The following is a 12,818-nucleotide window of genomic DNA, read 5'->3' as shown; positions in this document are numbered from 1 at the left end:
TGGAATGTGAAGCTGGGCTCATGTAGAAGAGAGTCCTTTTTTAAGCAAAAATTAGCCATGGGAGAAGAAACTCAATGGCTTAATATTTAATTTTTTAAACAGTGACAGGAACTGCATTACATTCAGAAATAAAGGTTCAACCTATATGTTTTGTGTGAATTTGATCATTTGAAATGACCGATAGGGCTTGGTTCCCAGTCATTATTTTTCAGCTTTGTCTTAATTTTGTATTGCAGAGAATGTTGAATGACGGTTATTAAAATGAATGAAAATGACTAAGATTGTCTTATGATTTGAGCTGTGCCACTCAGGAGATAAAATTAGGCAGGTTGTAGATTGTAGATCAATTGTAGATCTTGATTCAAATACTAAATTAGGCCCATTACATTTCTCCATGAATGTGAACATTGCGTTATAGAGGGGAAATATAGTATTCAACTTTTTTTTTTTTGGTCGCCACGATGTAAACAAGATGTTAAGACTCTAGAAAAAGTGCAGAGAAGAGCAACAAAGATGATTAGGGGACTGGAGGCTAAAACAAACGAAGAACGGTTGCAGGAACTGGGTATGTCTTGTTTGATGAAAAGAAGGACTAGGGGAGACATGATAGCAGCATTCCAATATCTCAGGGGCTGCCCCAAAGAAAAGGGAGTCCAGCTATTCTCCAAAGCACCTGAGGGCAGGACAAGAAGCAACAGGTGGAAACTAATCAAGGAGAGAAACAACTTAAAACTAAGGAGAAACTTCTTGACCGTTAGAACAATTAATCCGTGGAACAACTTGCCTCTAGAAGTTGTGAATGCTCCAACATGGAAGTTTTTAAGAAGAGATTGGACAACCATCAGGTTTCCTGCCTGAGCAGGGGTTGAACTAGAAGACCTCCAAGATCCCTTTCAACTACAATTCTGTTCTATTCTATTCTATTCTATTCTATTCTATTCTATTCTATTCTATTCTATTCTATTCTATTCTATTCTATTCTATTCCATTCCATTCCATTCCATTCCACTCCACTCCATTCCACTCTACTCTACTCTACTCTACCCTACTCTACTCTACTCTACTCTACTCTATTCTGGGTCCAGAGGCCATGTGAGAACACAACTCATTCTGGTACAGCCTGCGCAACTTCTGCACAAGAACAAGGCACGCTTTTGAGAATAGTTGTTGGGTGTTGGTGAACACTGGCCTGTCACCCAAAACGTTGTGGTGTGTCCCCTTTGACAGGCACGTCATAAATTTGCCATCATTCTCCCAGGGTCTGGGCTCAGCTGTGTCCCTTTGAGTCCACCTCTCTTATGCTGCAGCAAGAGAGATTTAGTTTCAGCACTCTTGCCACTAATCCCCAAGGCACACACATTGCGTCTCTTGTGGAGAGGCTGCTTATGGGACTTAAGAGACCTCCTGTATTTTCTGGCCACACTGGATGACGGTGAGTGGATTTTGCAGAAGACTCAGCTTCAAGGCTTCAACCACGACTGTCCTGGTCAAGAACAATCTCAACTTTGATGGGAATCACAAAATAGACTGCGTGCTGGAGGTAGGAAGATCAAAGGTTCCCCTAAGAAAATGGGGTTTCCCTACAAAAGACCATCTGTATGAATTTGGAGAAGAGCAATCCATCTTGCACATGCTATGATGCATACCATGTCCTTCAACATGTATGAAGACCTCATGCTGGTGAAAAAAAAAATACTCTTGTTAAGATGGCCTGACACTGGGCGAATATCATTTTGTTTTAATCCTACCTGGTTTACTTTACATGCTTTTCCTAGGTGGTGATTGTTTTATCATCTATTTTATTTGCTCAGTATCGAAGGTTATACGTCTATCAACTGAACACAAATAAAGAAAGCTTCAAGGCATCCATGGAAGAGAGGAGGACACCTTGAAAGCCCGCAGACAGGTTTGCCTGGGGCATCCTAAAAGCCCAGAGTTGCCCAATCCAACCCTTTGTTCCTTGAGTAATCCTCTCTTGCTGTTGGCCAGGGATCTCATTCGCTGGAGAAGAACAAGAGAGAACTTCTGGCTTGGCTTCCAGAAACCAGCTGAGCTCTCACATAACCACCATGTACTCGCTTGCTCTTTGTCTCTTGGTCCTGCTCCTGCATCCAGGTAAGTCCTTGGGACCGAAACCTTCCTTTGAAGCTGAAGTGGCTTGATTGGCCACAATGAGCGATGTTAAAATCTTTGGCTTTGGATGAGAGTTCCCACTTCCTGCAAATTCTTCAGGCTCTCCCATTCCCCTTTGTGCAGAGAAGCCGATCAGGCTGGCTTTGTTTGAGCAGGGGGCAATCTTAATTGAGAAAGCTTTGCCTGTCTCTCTTTCCTGGTATTTGGATGCGGGTTTACAGAAGAAGGGAATAAAGAACAGATAAGGGGGTGATTCTTCTCAACCAAGCTACGCAGAAGAGGGTTGAACCATAGTTTGCTAGCAATCTTATATGAGGACATCATAATTGTTGGGGGTGGGGGGGAGATGCCATCTTCTTCCTGGTCCCCTGGAGGAGGAAGAACCGGGTCTATGAAACAGATAAGCCAGATAGACCATCGTGAAATTGGCACTTTCTTCCTTCGTTTTCCATTCTTCTATCCCAAGAGCTAATGGTCATCGCTAGTTGCAGACACCAAGTAATGCAAATCTTCTTAGCTGGTGTCATAAGGATCTCAGCTGAAGCAATAGCTTTCTGTCCCAATTTGGGGAAGATTTCTTTGCTTCAAGGACTAGAGACCTATGATCTGAAAAAAAGATAAGATAAAATAACAATAAATTGTGATTATTTTACCGTGGGCACACTGGCACACATTAAAAATGCAATTTTGTTGCCTGCTCTCAAAAGAAAATATATATCTACCCATACCTAACACACATATACACATGCAATATAGCAAAAGGAATAGCACTTACTTATATACCACTTCACAGTGCTCTGCAGCCCTCTCTAAGTGGTTTTACAGAGTCAACATGTTGACCCCAATAATCTGGGGCTTCATTTTACCGACCTCAGAAGGATGGAAGGCTGAGTCAACTGCTAGCAGTCAGCAGTCATCTCTCTCTCCCTCTCCCTCCCCCACCTCTTGATAGATGAGGTCGATAGCTATAGTCGATAGCTATAGTCGGTAGCGCAGTGATTAGAATGCAGTACTGCAGGCTACTTCTGCTGACTACCGGTTGCCTTCAATTTGGCAGTTCTAATCCCACCAGGCTCAAGGTTGACTCAGTCTTCCATCCTCCCGAGGTCAGTCAAACGAGGACCCAGATTGTTGGGGGCAAGAGGCTGACTCTGTAAAACTGCTTAGAGAGGGCTGTAAAGCACTATAAAGCAGTATATAAGTGCTATTGCTATATAGAGATAGATAGATAATATAGATAGATAGATAGATAGATAGATAGATAGATAGATAGATAGATAGATAGATAGATAGATAGACGGACAGATAGATAGGAAGAAAGACAGATGGATAGATAATAGATAGATGATAGATAGATAGATAGATAGATAGATAGATAGATAGATAGATAGATAGATGACTTCTGACTGTATTAATCACTGCCAATTTTGAATGCATAGTAGAAAGAGGAAACTTGAGAGTTCTGTAGATCGATGCTATATGGAACAAAACTGTGACTGAATCTAGATGTTCTGTTTCGGATACCACAAAGCCCACTCCCAAAAGATAACAAGGAAAACTGGTTGTTAAGGGGACGTGTAAGGTCCCAGACAACACTGTGGGGCCCTGCCCAAGCATCACTTATAAACTTTGTCCTGGATAGAAGGAAGCGAACTATCAATAGAGAGACAGACTCTGTGCTTTCTCTGATGGCAATAGCAAATCAATCTTTCTCTTCTTCTGTTCTCTTTGGTAAGACCTGATCCCATCGGGAAGTGCCTACAGAATGGCTAAAGATGGTAGACAGGCAGCCCTGGATTAGCCATTAAGCAAAATAAGCATGTGCATAGAGCATGAAGGGAATGGGGCCAAAATAGAGTCCCCTTGACTTTGGTCAATTTTTTTTTTGTAACTGTCCTGATTTGCCCGCAGGTTGCACAACTAAGTTCCTCTAATGAGGAACAAGATAAGTTTAATGTGCTTTAAGAGGTGTTTGTTTTGCATTTGCTTAAAGTCATCTGAATGCTATGTGCAATTCAGTACCATCACAAATGGTCTAACCCCGACAATAAGAAATATGAGATTCTTTTGCACCTCTACCCAGCTGACCTTCTCTTCTCTTGGTTCCTTTTTTTTTTTTGCACCTGTTTATCCTTCTTAATTTTTCTAATCCTTAGCTCTCAGCCTTAAGATTTAATCGTTCTGCAAGAGGTAAGGTGAGTTGAGTTGAGTCTGCTCCAAAACAGGCAAGGAATTGGTATGTTTGTTCAGCCCGAGCATTGATCCCTAACTCATTTGGGTGGGTCCTTTTTCAGTCTTTTTTTAAAAAAATTATTGATTTTTCCCCCTAGCAAAGTTCATGGGTTTTTAGAAAATAGAACAATTAGGGGAAGTTCAACAGGGAACAATGATTTAATGAAATCAAGTCCACATTTGTATTATGAAAAGTCTTGGTTGGACTACCAAACGCCGTAAAATACTTCTGAAGATAATCTATCTATCTATCTATCTATCTATCTATCTATCTATCTATCTATCTATCTATCTATCTATCTATCTATCTATCTATCATCTATCTATCTAAAAACATGTGTGTGTATGTGTGTGTGTGTGTGTGTGTGTGTTCCAGCATAACTCTGGAATGCCTCAAGCAATTTCAACCAAACTTGGTACACAGATGACTTACTCCCTGGAAACAAATACTGTGGGGATAAGACACCCCTAACACCCCTTGGTGTGTGTGTGTGTGTGTGTGTGTGTGTGTATGTGTGTGTACTTTAAAATGGCTTCTACTGTACAGCACAGTGGACTTGCCATTGTAACGTCTTCACAGCACTCCACAAGGGGGCTCCTCTCAGCCCTCCAAGGAAACAACAGGTGATTGGCCAAGTGCAAGCAAATGCTACAAAAATGAAATGCCAACATAGACAAGAAACTCCCAAGGAAAGGAATAGAAGACTTGCGACGCTGTGTAAGAGACAGTACAACAGTGTGAGTCCCGACTATAGGATTTTCCTGTCCAATACAGGATTGGGATAAATAGGTACACAGGCAACACTAGGTTATCGGCTAGTTTCAGATATAAGTCACTAGCATACGTTCTACAAGTGTTGAATTATTTAGCTTCTCCCATTTGCTAGTGATCTAAAACAGGAAGGCTTTGGGGGATTGGGAAGATGTGGGAGTTCAAATTTGATATTTGATAGCCATCTAGGTTCACAACCAACTGCTGGAAACACACTGTTTCTTCAAGCTCTATTCAGGCTGGAGATTAGTAGGCACTGAAATGGTTCTGGCGCCAATCTCATCAAGATGATTTTAATCACTTTCTTTCAACATTTCTCTATAGTTGATGCCATCTTCTGCTTCAACTGCACCAGCACAGAAGGTTATAACTGCAGCACGGCTCAGCAGAAATGTTCGTTTTTGGTCAACAGCTGTATCACCATCGCCAGGGATGAGGACACAGGTCGGTAACTATCTTTCAATCTGCCTCTAAAACAAATTAGGAAAAGACTGATCTTTTTTTTCTTTTTCTATTATTTTTATTTCTATTTCTCTCTCTTTCATCTATGTCTGTCTAGCTATCATCTACCTACCTACTATACCTACCTATATCTCTCTATCATTCTATATCTATATACATCTCTCTCTCTCTCTCATCTACCTACCTACTTACTTAGCTATCTCTCTCTATCATTCTCTCTATCATTCTCTCTCTCATCTATCTATCTATCTATCTATCTATCTATCTATCTATCTATCTATCTATCTATCTATCTATCTATCTATCTATCTATCTATCTATCTCTATCTTATCTATCTATCTATCTATCTATCTATCTATCTATCTATCTATCTATCTATCTCTTTGCCATACTCCAGAGGATAGATGCTGGTTTTGCATTTAGTGTTAGAGCATGTTTATTTGCACCAATTCTTCTCCAAGATTTGTAAGCTTTTAAATTGTGGTCTTTCCCCTCGTTGCTAGCTGAAATTCATTAGTTGATTTGGAACGCAGAGACAGGATGTGGGACTTTCTGCACTAAAATGGTCACTGAATTAGGGTTGCCCATGCCGAGCTCAAAGACTCCATCTCACCAGCGGGCATCGTTATGCCCATCATACATGGTCATTATGAATATAGACTCATAGGGTTGGAAGGGACCTTGGAGATCTTCTTCTAGTCCCTAGATTTTATTGCTTTCAAAAAGATTTCAAAGTAAAGTGCTCAGGTTTGCCAAAATATAATTCAGATGAGTGTCAGAATGGAAAGCCCCACCCCCAATCTATTTACCAATCCACACTGGCATACAGGTAGTCCTTGATTTATGACCTACCCTTTGGACAACTGTAGCAGAGGTGGTTTTCAGCAGGTTCTGGCCAGTTCTAGAGAACCAGTAATGGAAATTTTAAGTAGTTCAGAGAACCAGCAAATGCCACCTCTGACTGGCCCCTCCCCTATCTATTCTCCACCTCCCAAGTCCCAGCTGATTGGCTGGGTCTTCTTTGGTTGCCCTGCGCAGGAGAACAGAGCTGGAAAGCAGGTTAGTGGGGTGGGGAGGGAATGGGGAATTTGCAGTATCCTTCCCCTGCCACGCCCACCAAACCACGCCCACAGAACCAGTAGCAATTTTTTTTGAATCCCACCGCTGAACTGTAGAGGAAAAGAAGGACAAACATTCCTTTTTCAGGAATTGATCTGACTTTTCTAATTGATGACTTCCATCCCTAGGAACCCAGGACACAGAAAACCCAGTTTATGAGAAGAAGTGCAATTCCGATGATCGATTGTGCAACCAGTTTTATGGCTTGGTGGCAGGGGATTTCCGCATGCGGTGGAATTCCAGCTGTTGTCGTGCCGACCGCTGTAATATTGAGGAAATAACCGGTAAAGAACTGGGGTTGTTTTGATCAAAGATGCTGGTGTTGTGGTTAGCCAGCAGCAGGTGCGGATGGTGGGAGAGAGCGAGGACTCAGATGAGGGGCCAGGACCATGAGGGAGTGGACTGCTGCCTTCAGAGATTGTGGGGGCTGGCAGTAGTGATGAGGAGGTTCCCGAGGAGCCTGTACCAAGTGCACGTGCACGCAGGATTGCTCATAGGAGAGAGCAGTTACAGCAGCACAGGTGACTCAGGAGTAAGGCTGCAAGGTAATGGCCCCTCCCTCAAGTGGACAAAAGCCAGGTTTGAAGAAGCGTTCTTTGCAGAAGGCAAAGACGCTCTGAAACTCAGCCTCATGGACATTATAGTTAGTATTTGAAAACTCTTGTGAACTATTTCTTATCTGTGGGTTTTTGGCAGCCTTGAAAAACAACTTGGCAAGGATCTGTCTTGTTGGAGCTAATTAGTTGGAAGCAGCCTTTTATCTGTGAAGAAACAGAATTTGTGAATGAAACCTTAAAAGGTGGCAGCTGCTGCCTTTGTCTTGCCTTTGCTCTCTTGGAACCAGGTTTGGTCAGAACAGTTGGCCGGGTTGGATTAAACAGCTTGGGAACAATTATTTCCAAGCACATTTCCGACAAAGGCAGCCATTTCGTCTGGCAAGCCCTTGAGGCATGGCTAATTCTTACTTATCCATTGTTTATCCTTGTGGTGGCTCTGGGGAGATGAATTCCAAAGTCATCTGGATGGCCAACAAAGTTACTTCCCTGTTCTCTGAATATCAGTAAGCCTTTTGGAATGAAAAAAAAAAAGCTGAAAAATGTGAGAAATGGTTCCTAATCTGAAGTACCAGGAGGTGGCACACGAGCTCTTGAAACACAGGGAAGCTTTCCCACATCTGTAGAGTGTAGTTTTCACAGTTGCTACCGTATTTCTTGAGAAATGACATCCAGAGAAAGCTCATCTACGTTGCAGTTTAGCAAAAGGTGGTTCTGAGCCTTCCCTCCTCTTTTTACCCATTGAAGACAGGCAATATATTCCCATTCACGCTAGTAATACTATTGCTAAATTTGCAGATGATACAACAGTGGTGGGACTCATCTCCAGGGGGGATGAGCCTGCCTACCGAGATGAGGTGAACTGGTTGCTTTCGTGGTGTGGAGACAATAACTTGGTCCTCAACACCAATAAGACCAAGGAGCTTATAGTGAACTATAGAAGGAACAGATCAGACATTCAACCCTTGCTTATCATTGGAGACCAAGTGGAGCAAGTGGCCAGTTTTAAGTTACTGGGTGTTACCATAAAAGAGGACCTGACCTGGGGGGCTCACATTGCAGCCCTGGTCAAAAGGGCCCAGCAGAGATTAGGCTACCTGAGGTTTCTCAGGAAACAAACAACCAAATAGAAAACTGCTGGTGACCTTCTACCGCTGCACCATAGAGAACATTTTAACTTACTGCATCTCTGTAGGGTTTCTCAATTGCACAGTGGCAGATAGGAAAGCACTCCAGAGGGTTAATGTCATTGCCCAGAGGGTCATGGGTTGCCCTCTCCCCTCTTTGGAAGAGCTTTATAGCTCCTGCTGCCTTAAGAAAGTTCAAAACATCCTCAAAGATCCATCTCATCCTGAGAACCCTTTTCTTGAACTATTACCATCAGGCGGATGGTACAGGATAATAAAAACAAGGACAAATAGGCTGAAAAACAGCTTCTATCCCAGGGCAGTAGCTCTGTTGAATTCCACTGATTCATGCAGTGTTGGTGTGGTATTGGGGGTTTTAAATTCAATGTGTGAAGTATGAAGGATGTGTGTTTGTGTTTATTTTCATGGTCATGATGTGCACTGAAGATGGTGTTTGATTTCGTTGTACGAGGTGCAATGACAATAAACTAAACTAAACTAAACTAATACAACAGCATACAGATGTGACATCTGCTCTCAAATTCAGTTCAAGAGCTGCTCCAAATTATCCATGGTCTCACATAGGGCATTATCCACAAACGGTTTGTCTAAGATGTCCAACTTGTTTTAAATACAAGCAAGTATTGGAAAGTAGTGAGTGGTACGGTGGCCTAGAGGTGGAGCTCTCACCTCACAATCAGGAGGCTGTGAGTTCGATCCTAGGTAGAGGCAGATATTTCTCTCCCTGGGCACAATGAGAATATATCTGCATGGGCGACAGGAAGGGCATCCGGGCAGTAAACACTCAGCTCCATTCAGTAGCCCTGACTCCATCCCACAAGGGATTATGGGATCATTAAAAGGAGATGGGAAGAGGGAAGTCCTTTTCTTCTTCTTCTAGTTAATTTCATTGAGATGCTGCTGTTGGCGTTGGGAAGGAAATAATGGCAGTGTAAATTTGGCAGACTTTGGTGTACTCATCCAATATGCTAAGGCAACATACATAACCACCAATGACCCGAGCCTATTTTTGCTTAGTCTAATCACTTGAGCGAAATCGTCTCAATTTTTAGAGACTGCCAGAAATTCTTTTTTTGGGGGGTCTTTCCGTCCATAGTTCAAAAAGCATCTCAGAATCGGAATGGAGTTCGTTGCAATTCATGCTTTGCCCGTGGCACGGATTTCTGTCGTTACAAGACGGAGATAGCCTGCACCGGTCTCATGACACACTGCATCCACTTTGCCACCCGTGCAAAGAAAGGTAAGTAGATAGCTTCATTTTTTTTTGTCCATTGGAATTCTACTGTCAATAGGTAGTCCTCGATTTACAACCATGTTTGGAACGAGAATTTCTCTTTTTGAGCAAGGTGGTTGTTAAATAAGTTGCACCCATCTTTTTTACCATGATTCTTAAGTGAATCACTGCAGTTGCTAAGTAAATCACATGGTTATTAATCAACTCCTGTTTCTCTTGTTGACTTTGCTTTTCGGAAGCCAGTTGGGAAGGTCACAAATGGCAATCACATGACCCTGGGGCATTGCAATAGCTATAAATGCATGTTGGTTGCCAAGCAGCCAAAATTTGATCATGTGACTGTGGGGAAGCTGCAATGGTTGTAAGTGTGAAGACCGGTCATAAGTCATTTTTTCCAGAAGCATTGTAACTTCGCTCACTAAATGAATGGTTGTAAGTCCAGGACTAACTCCTGACTCAACCTTTGTCAAAATGAATTTGGAATAGAATAGAATAGAATACTTCATTGGCCAAGTGTGATTGGACACACAAGGAATTTGTCTCGGTGCAGATGCTCTTAGTGTACATAAAAGAAAAGATACATTCGTCAAGAGTCGAGAATCATAAGGTACAACACTTAATAATAGTCATAGGGTACAAATAAGCAATCAAATCATATTGGGAAACAGTCAATATAAATTTTAAGGATACAAGCGACGAAGTTACAGTCATACAGTCACAAGTGAGAGGAGATGGGTGATAAGGAGGGATGAGAAGATTAATAGTAATAGTAGTTCAGGCTTTGTAATAGTTTAACAATTAATTGTTTAGCAGAGTGATGGCTTTTGGGAAAACACTGTCCTTGTGTCTAGTTGTTCTGGTGTGCAGTGCTCTATAGCGTCGTTTTGAGGGAAGGAGTTGAACCAGTTTATGTCCGGGGTGTGAGGGGTCTGTAAATATTTTCACAGCCCTCTTTTTGACTCGTGCAGTAGACAGGTCCTCGGTGGAAGGCAGGTTTGTAGTAATTGTTTTTTCTGCAGTCCTATTTATCCTCTGAAGTCTGTGTCTGTCCTGTTTGGTTGCAGAACCAAGCCAGACAATTATAGAGGAGCAGATGACAGATTCAATGATTCCTCTGTAGAGCTGGATCACCGGCTCCTTGGGCAACCATTCAACCATGTTGATAAATATAAGGAAGTGCAGCAGAATCGAAAGCTCTCTGTTATTCTCAGAAGAATTCTAGAAGATAGCTCCGTCCATTCAGCCTGACTAATCCTTTTCCCTCCCATTCTTCCAATATAGAAACATTCAGTGACCAACAAGTTGCCTTCACAGGATGTGCTACCAAGAACCTGTGCGACATGGGAGCGGTGGCATTGTTTGCTGCTGGCCGCAACGTGGAAGTCACAACCAATATGTGCAGTTTTGCACCAGGAATTGTTTCACGACACAGCTTGGTCTGGTCTTTTCTAGTGGGGCTGCTCATTCGTAATATTTGCTTCTGAGTTTTCCTACAAACTCCCAGCATTGCCCGCCTGGTCATCTTCTAAGTAGTCCCTCCCTACTTCTTCTTCTACTGTGTTGGTCTCAGAGGTGCTATTCAGCCGGTTCGCACCTACTCGGGCGAACTGGTAGCAAGAATTTGGCGTGGGTCGCTGAACCGGTAGCAACATCTAGGTGGCCACGCCCCCAACCCAGTTGCCCAGTTTCTGCTCACTCGCTTGCCCCGCCCACCCCGCTAGCCATGCATTTTCAAGCAGCCATTTGAAAACACATGACTGTGGGCTGAGCAGCGGTCCGTTAACCTGCAAAACTGTTCCAAGTCTGGATTCTTCATGGACACTAGAAGTATCGCTTCCTCTTGTGAGTAAAGTGCCTGGAGCGAGAGGGAAAGAACGCTGGGGGAGGGCGGGGGGAGGAAATCCAGCCATGGGGAAGTTTGCAGGAGCTTCAAATGCAAGTCCGTTTACCTGCAAATATTCTCTAATGCTGGATTCACGTCCCCTTGTGAGTAAGTGCCTGGAGCGAGAGGGAATGAAGGCTGACAGGTCTGTGTGTGTGTGTGTGAGAGAGAGAGAGAGAGAGAGAGGGAGAAGAAAGGAAGGAAGGAAGGAAGGAAGGAAGGAAGGAAGGAAGGAAGGAAGGAAAAGGAAAGAAAGAAAGAAAGAAAGAAAGAAAGAAAGAAAGAAAGAAAGAAAGAAAGAAAGAAAGAATAAGAAATAGGGAGGGAGAGAGAGAGTGTGTGGTGTGTGTGAGAGAGAAAAAGAAAGGAAGGGAGAGAAAGACAGAAAGAAAGAAAGAAAGAAAGAAAGAAAGAAAGAAAGAAAGAAAGAAAGAAAGAAAGAAAGAAAGAAAAAGAAATAGGAAGGGAGAGAGAGAGAGACAGAGAAAACTCTGTGCTATTATTTTTAATTGTTCCATTATTTATCATGTGTTAATATTTTACACTGTCCTTACACCTAGAATGATTCCACTGCCTTTCTTTTGCCCAGGGCTACCACATATTTTTCAGGGTTTACATGCATTCAATGTCCAGAGCATAAATACATGTGTGTTTAACAGAGTTGAAAGGGAATTTGGAGGTCTTCTAGTCCAACCCCCAGCTCAGGCAGGAAAACTGAGGATGCCAAACTCTGAGTAGAGATCCTGGGAAAGGTATCAGAATAATACTTAGAAGGAACTTTTGGGAGAACCCTATACCATTTCAGAGAAATGGCTGTCCAGTCTTTTAAAAATTTCCAGTGATTGAGCACCCAGAACTTCTGGGGACAAGCAGGTCCACTGGTTAATTGTTCCTACTATCAGAAAGTTTCTCCTTAGTTTTAGGTTGCTTCTCTCTTTGTTCAGTTTCCATCCATTGCTTCTTGTTTGCCTCCTGGTGCTTTGGAAAATACATTCCCCCCGCCCTCCTTTCTTTGTGGCAGCCCCTTAAAAGCCTGTTGCCTATATCACACTCTTGAGTAAAGCATGTGAGCCATTTCCTCCTTTCAGTGGTCCATGAAAGTACATCTATAGTATGCAGATAATAAAGTCAAAAAAGGTGAACAACATTTTTACAGAACTATAGATAAGTTGAGACTGGGTGACAAGGAATGGCTGGGAGGGGAGGGGCCAGGTGAGGCACCCCTTGATGTGAGTGACATTGAGTTGGCCACGCCCACCCAGTCACATGACCGCCAAGCCA

At 42.7% G+C, this 12,818-nt stretch overlaps 1 protein-coding gene across 1 annotated transcript; it reads left to right on the top strand.

Moving 5' to 3' along the window:
• The first annotated feature begins 2,069 nt into the window (after positions 1-2,069).
• On the top strand, positions 2,070-11,139 carry LOC148124966 (protein RoBo-1-like). The gene is made up of 5 exons (XM_087940086.1): positions 2,070-2,115; positions 5,462-5,581; positions 6,848-7,003; positions 9,518-9,661; positions 10,937-11,139. The coding sequence occupies exons 1-5, from the start codon at positions 2,070-2,072 to the stop codon at positions 11,137-11,139; spliced, it is 669 nt and encodes a 222-aa protein (XP_087796212.1).
• Positions 11,140-12,818: the final 1,679 nt, after the last annotated feature.

This window comes from Pseudonaja textilis, chromosome 10, assembly GCF_049901715.1.
Source record: "Pseudonaja textilis isolate UNSWEBS1 chromosome 10, rPseTex1.2, whole genome shotgun sequence".
Classification (NCBI taxonomy): domain Eukaryota; kingdom Metazoa; phylum Chordata; class Lepidosauria; order Squamata; family Elapidae; genus Pseudonaja; species Pseudonaja textilis.
This window is presented reverse-complemented; position numbering and strand designations above follow the sequence as displayed.

What these genes read in the sequence shown, in the direction of transcription:
- LOC148124966 (XM_087940086.1), top strand. Translation starts at nt 2,070, where the DNA reads ATGTACTCGCTTGCTCTTTGTCTCTTGGTCCTGCTCCTGCATCCAG. An exon ending in TAATATTGAGGAAATAACCG is followed by an intron (nt 7,004 to 9,517) that starts GTAAAGAACTGG and finishes TTCCGTCCATAG; the next exon opens with TTCAAAAAGCATCTCAGAAT. An exon ending in TGCCACCCGTGCAAAGAAAG is followed by an intron (nt 9,662 to 10,936) that starts GTAAGTAGATAG and finishes CTTCCAATATAG; the next exon opens with AAACATTCAGTGACCAACAA.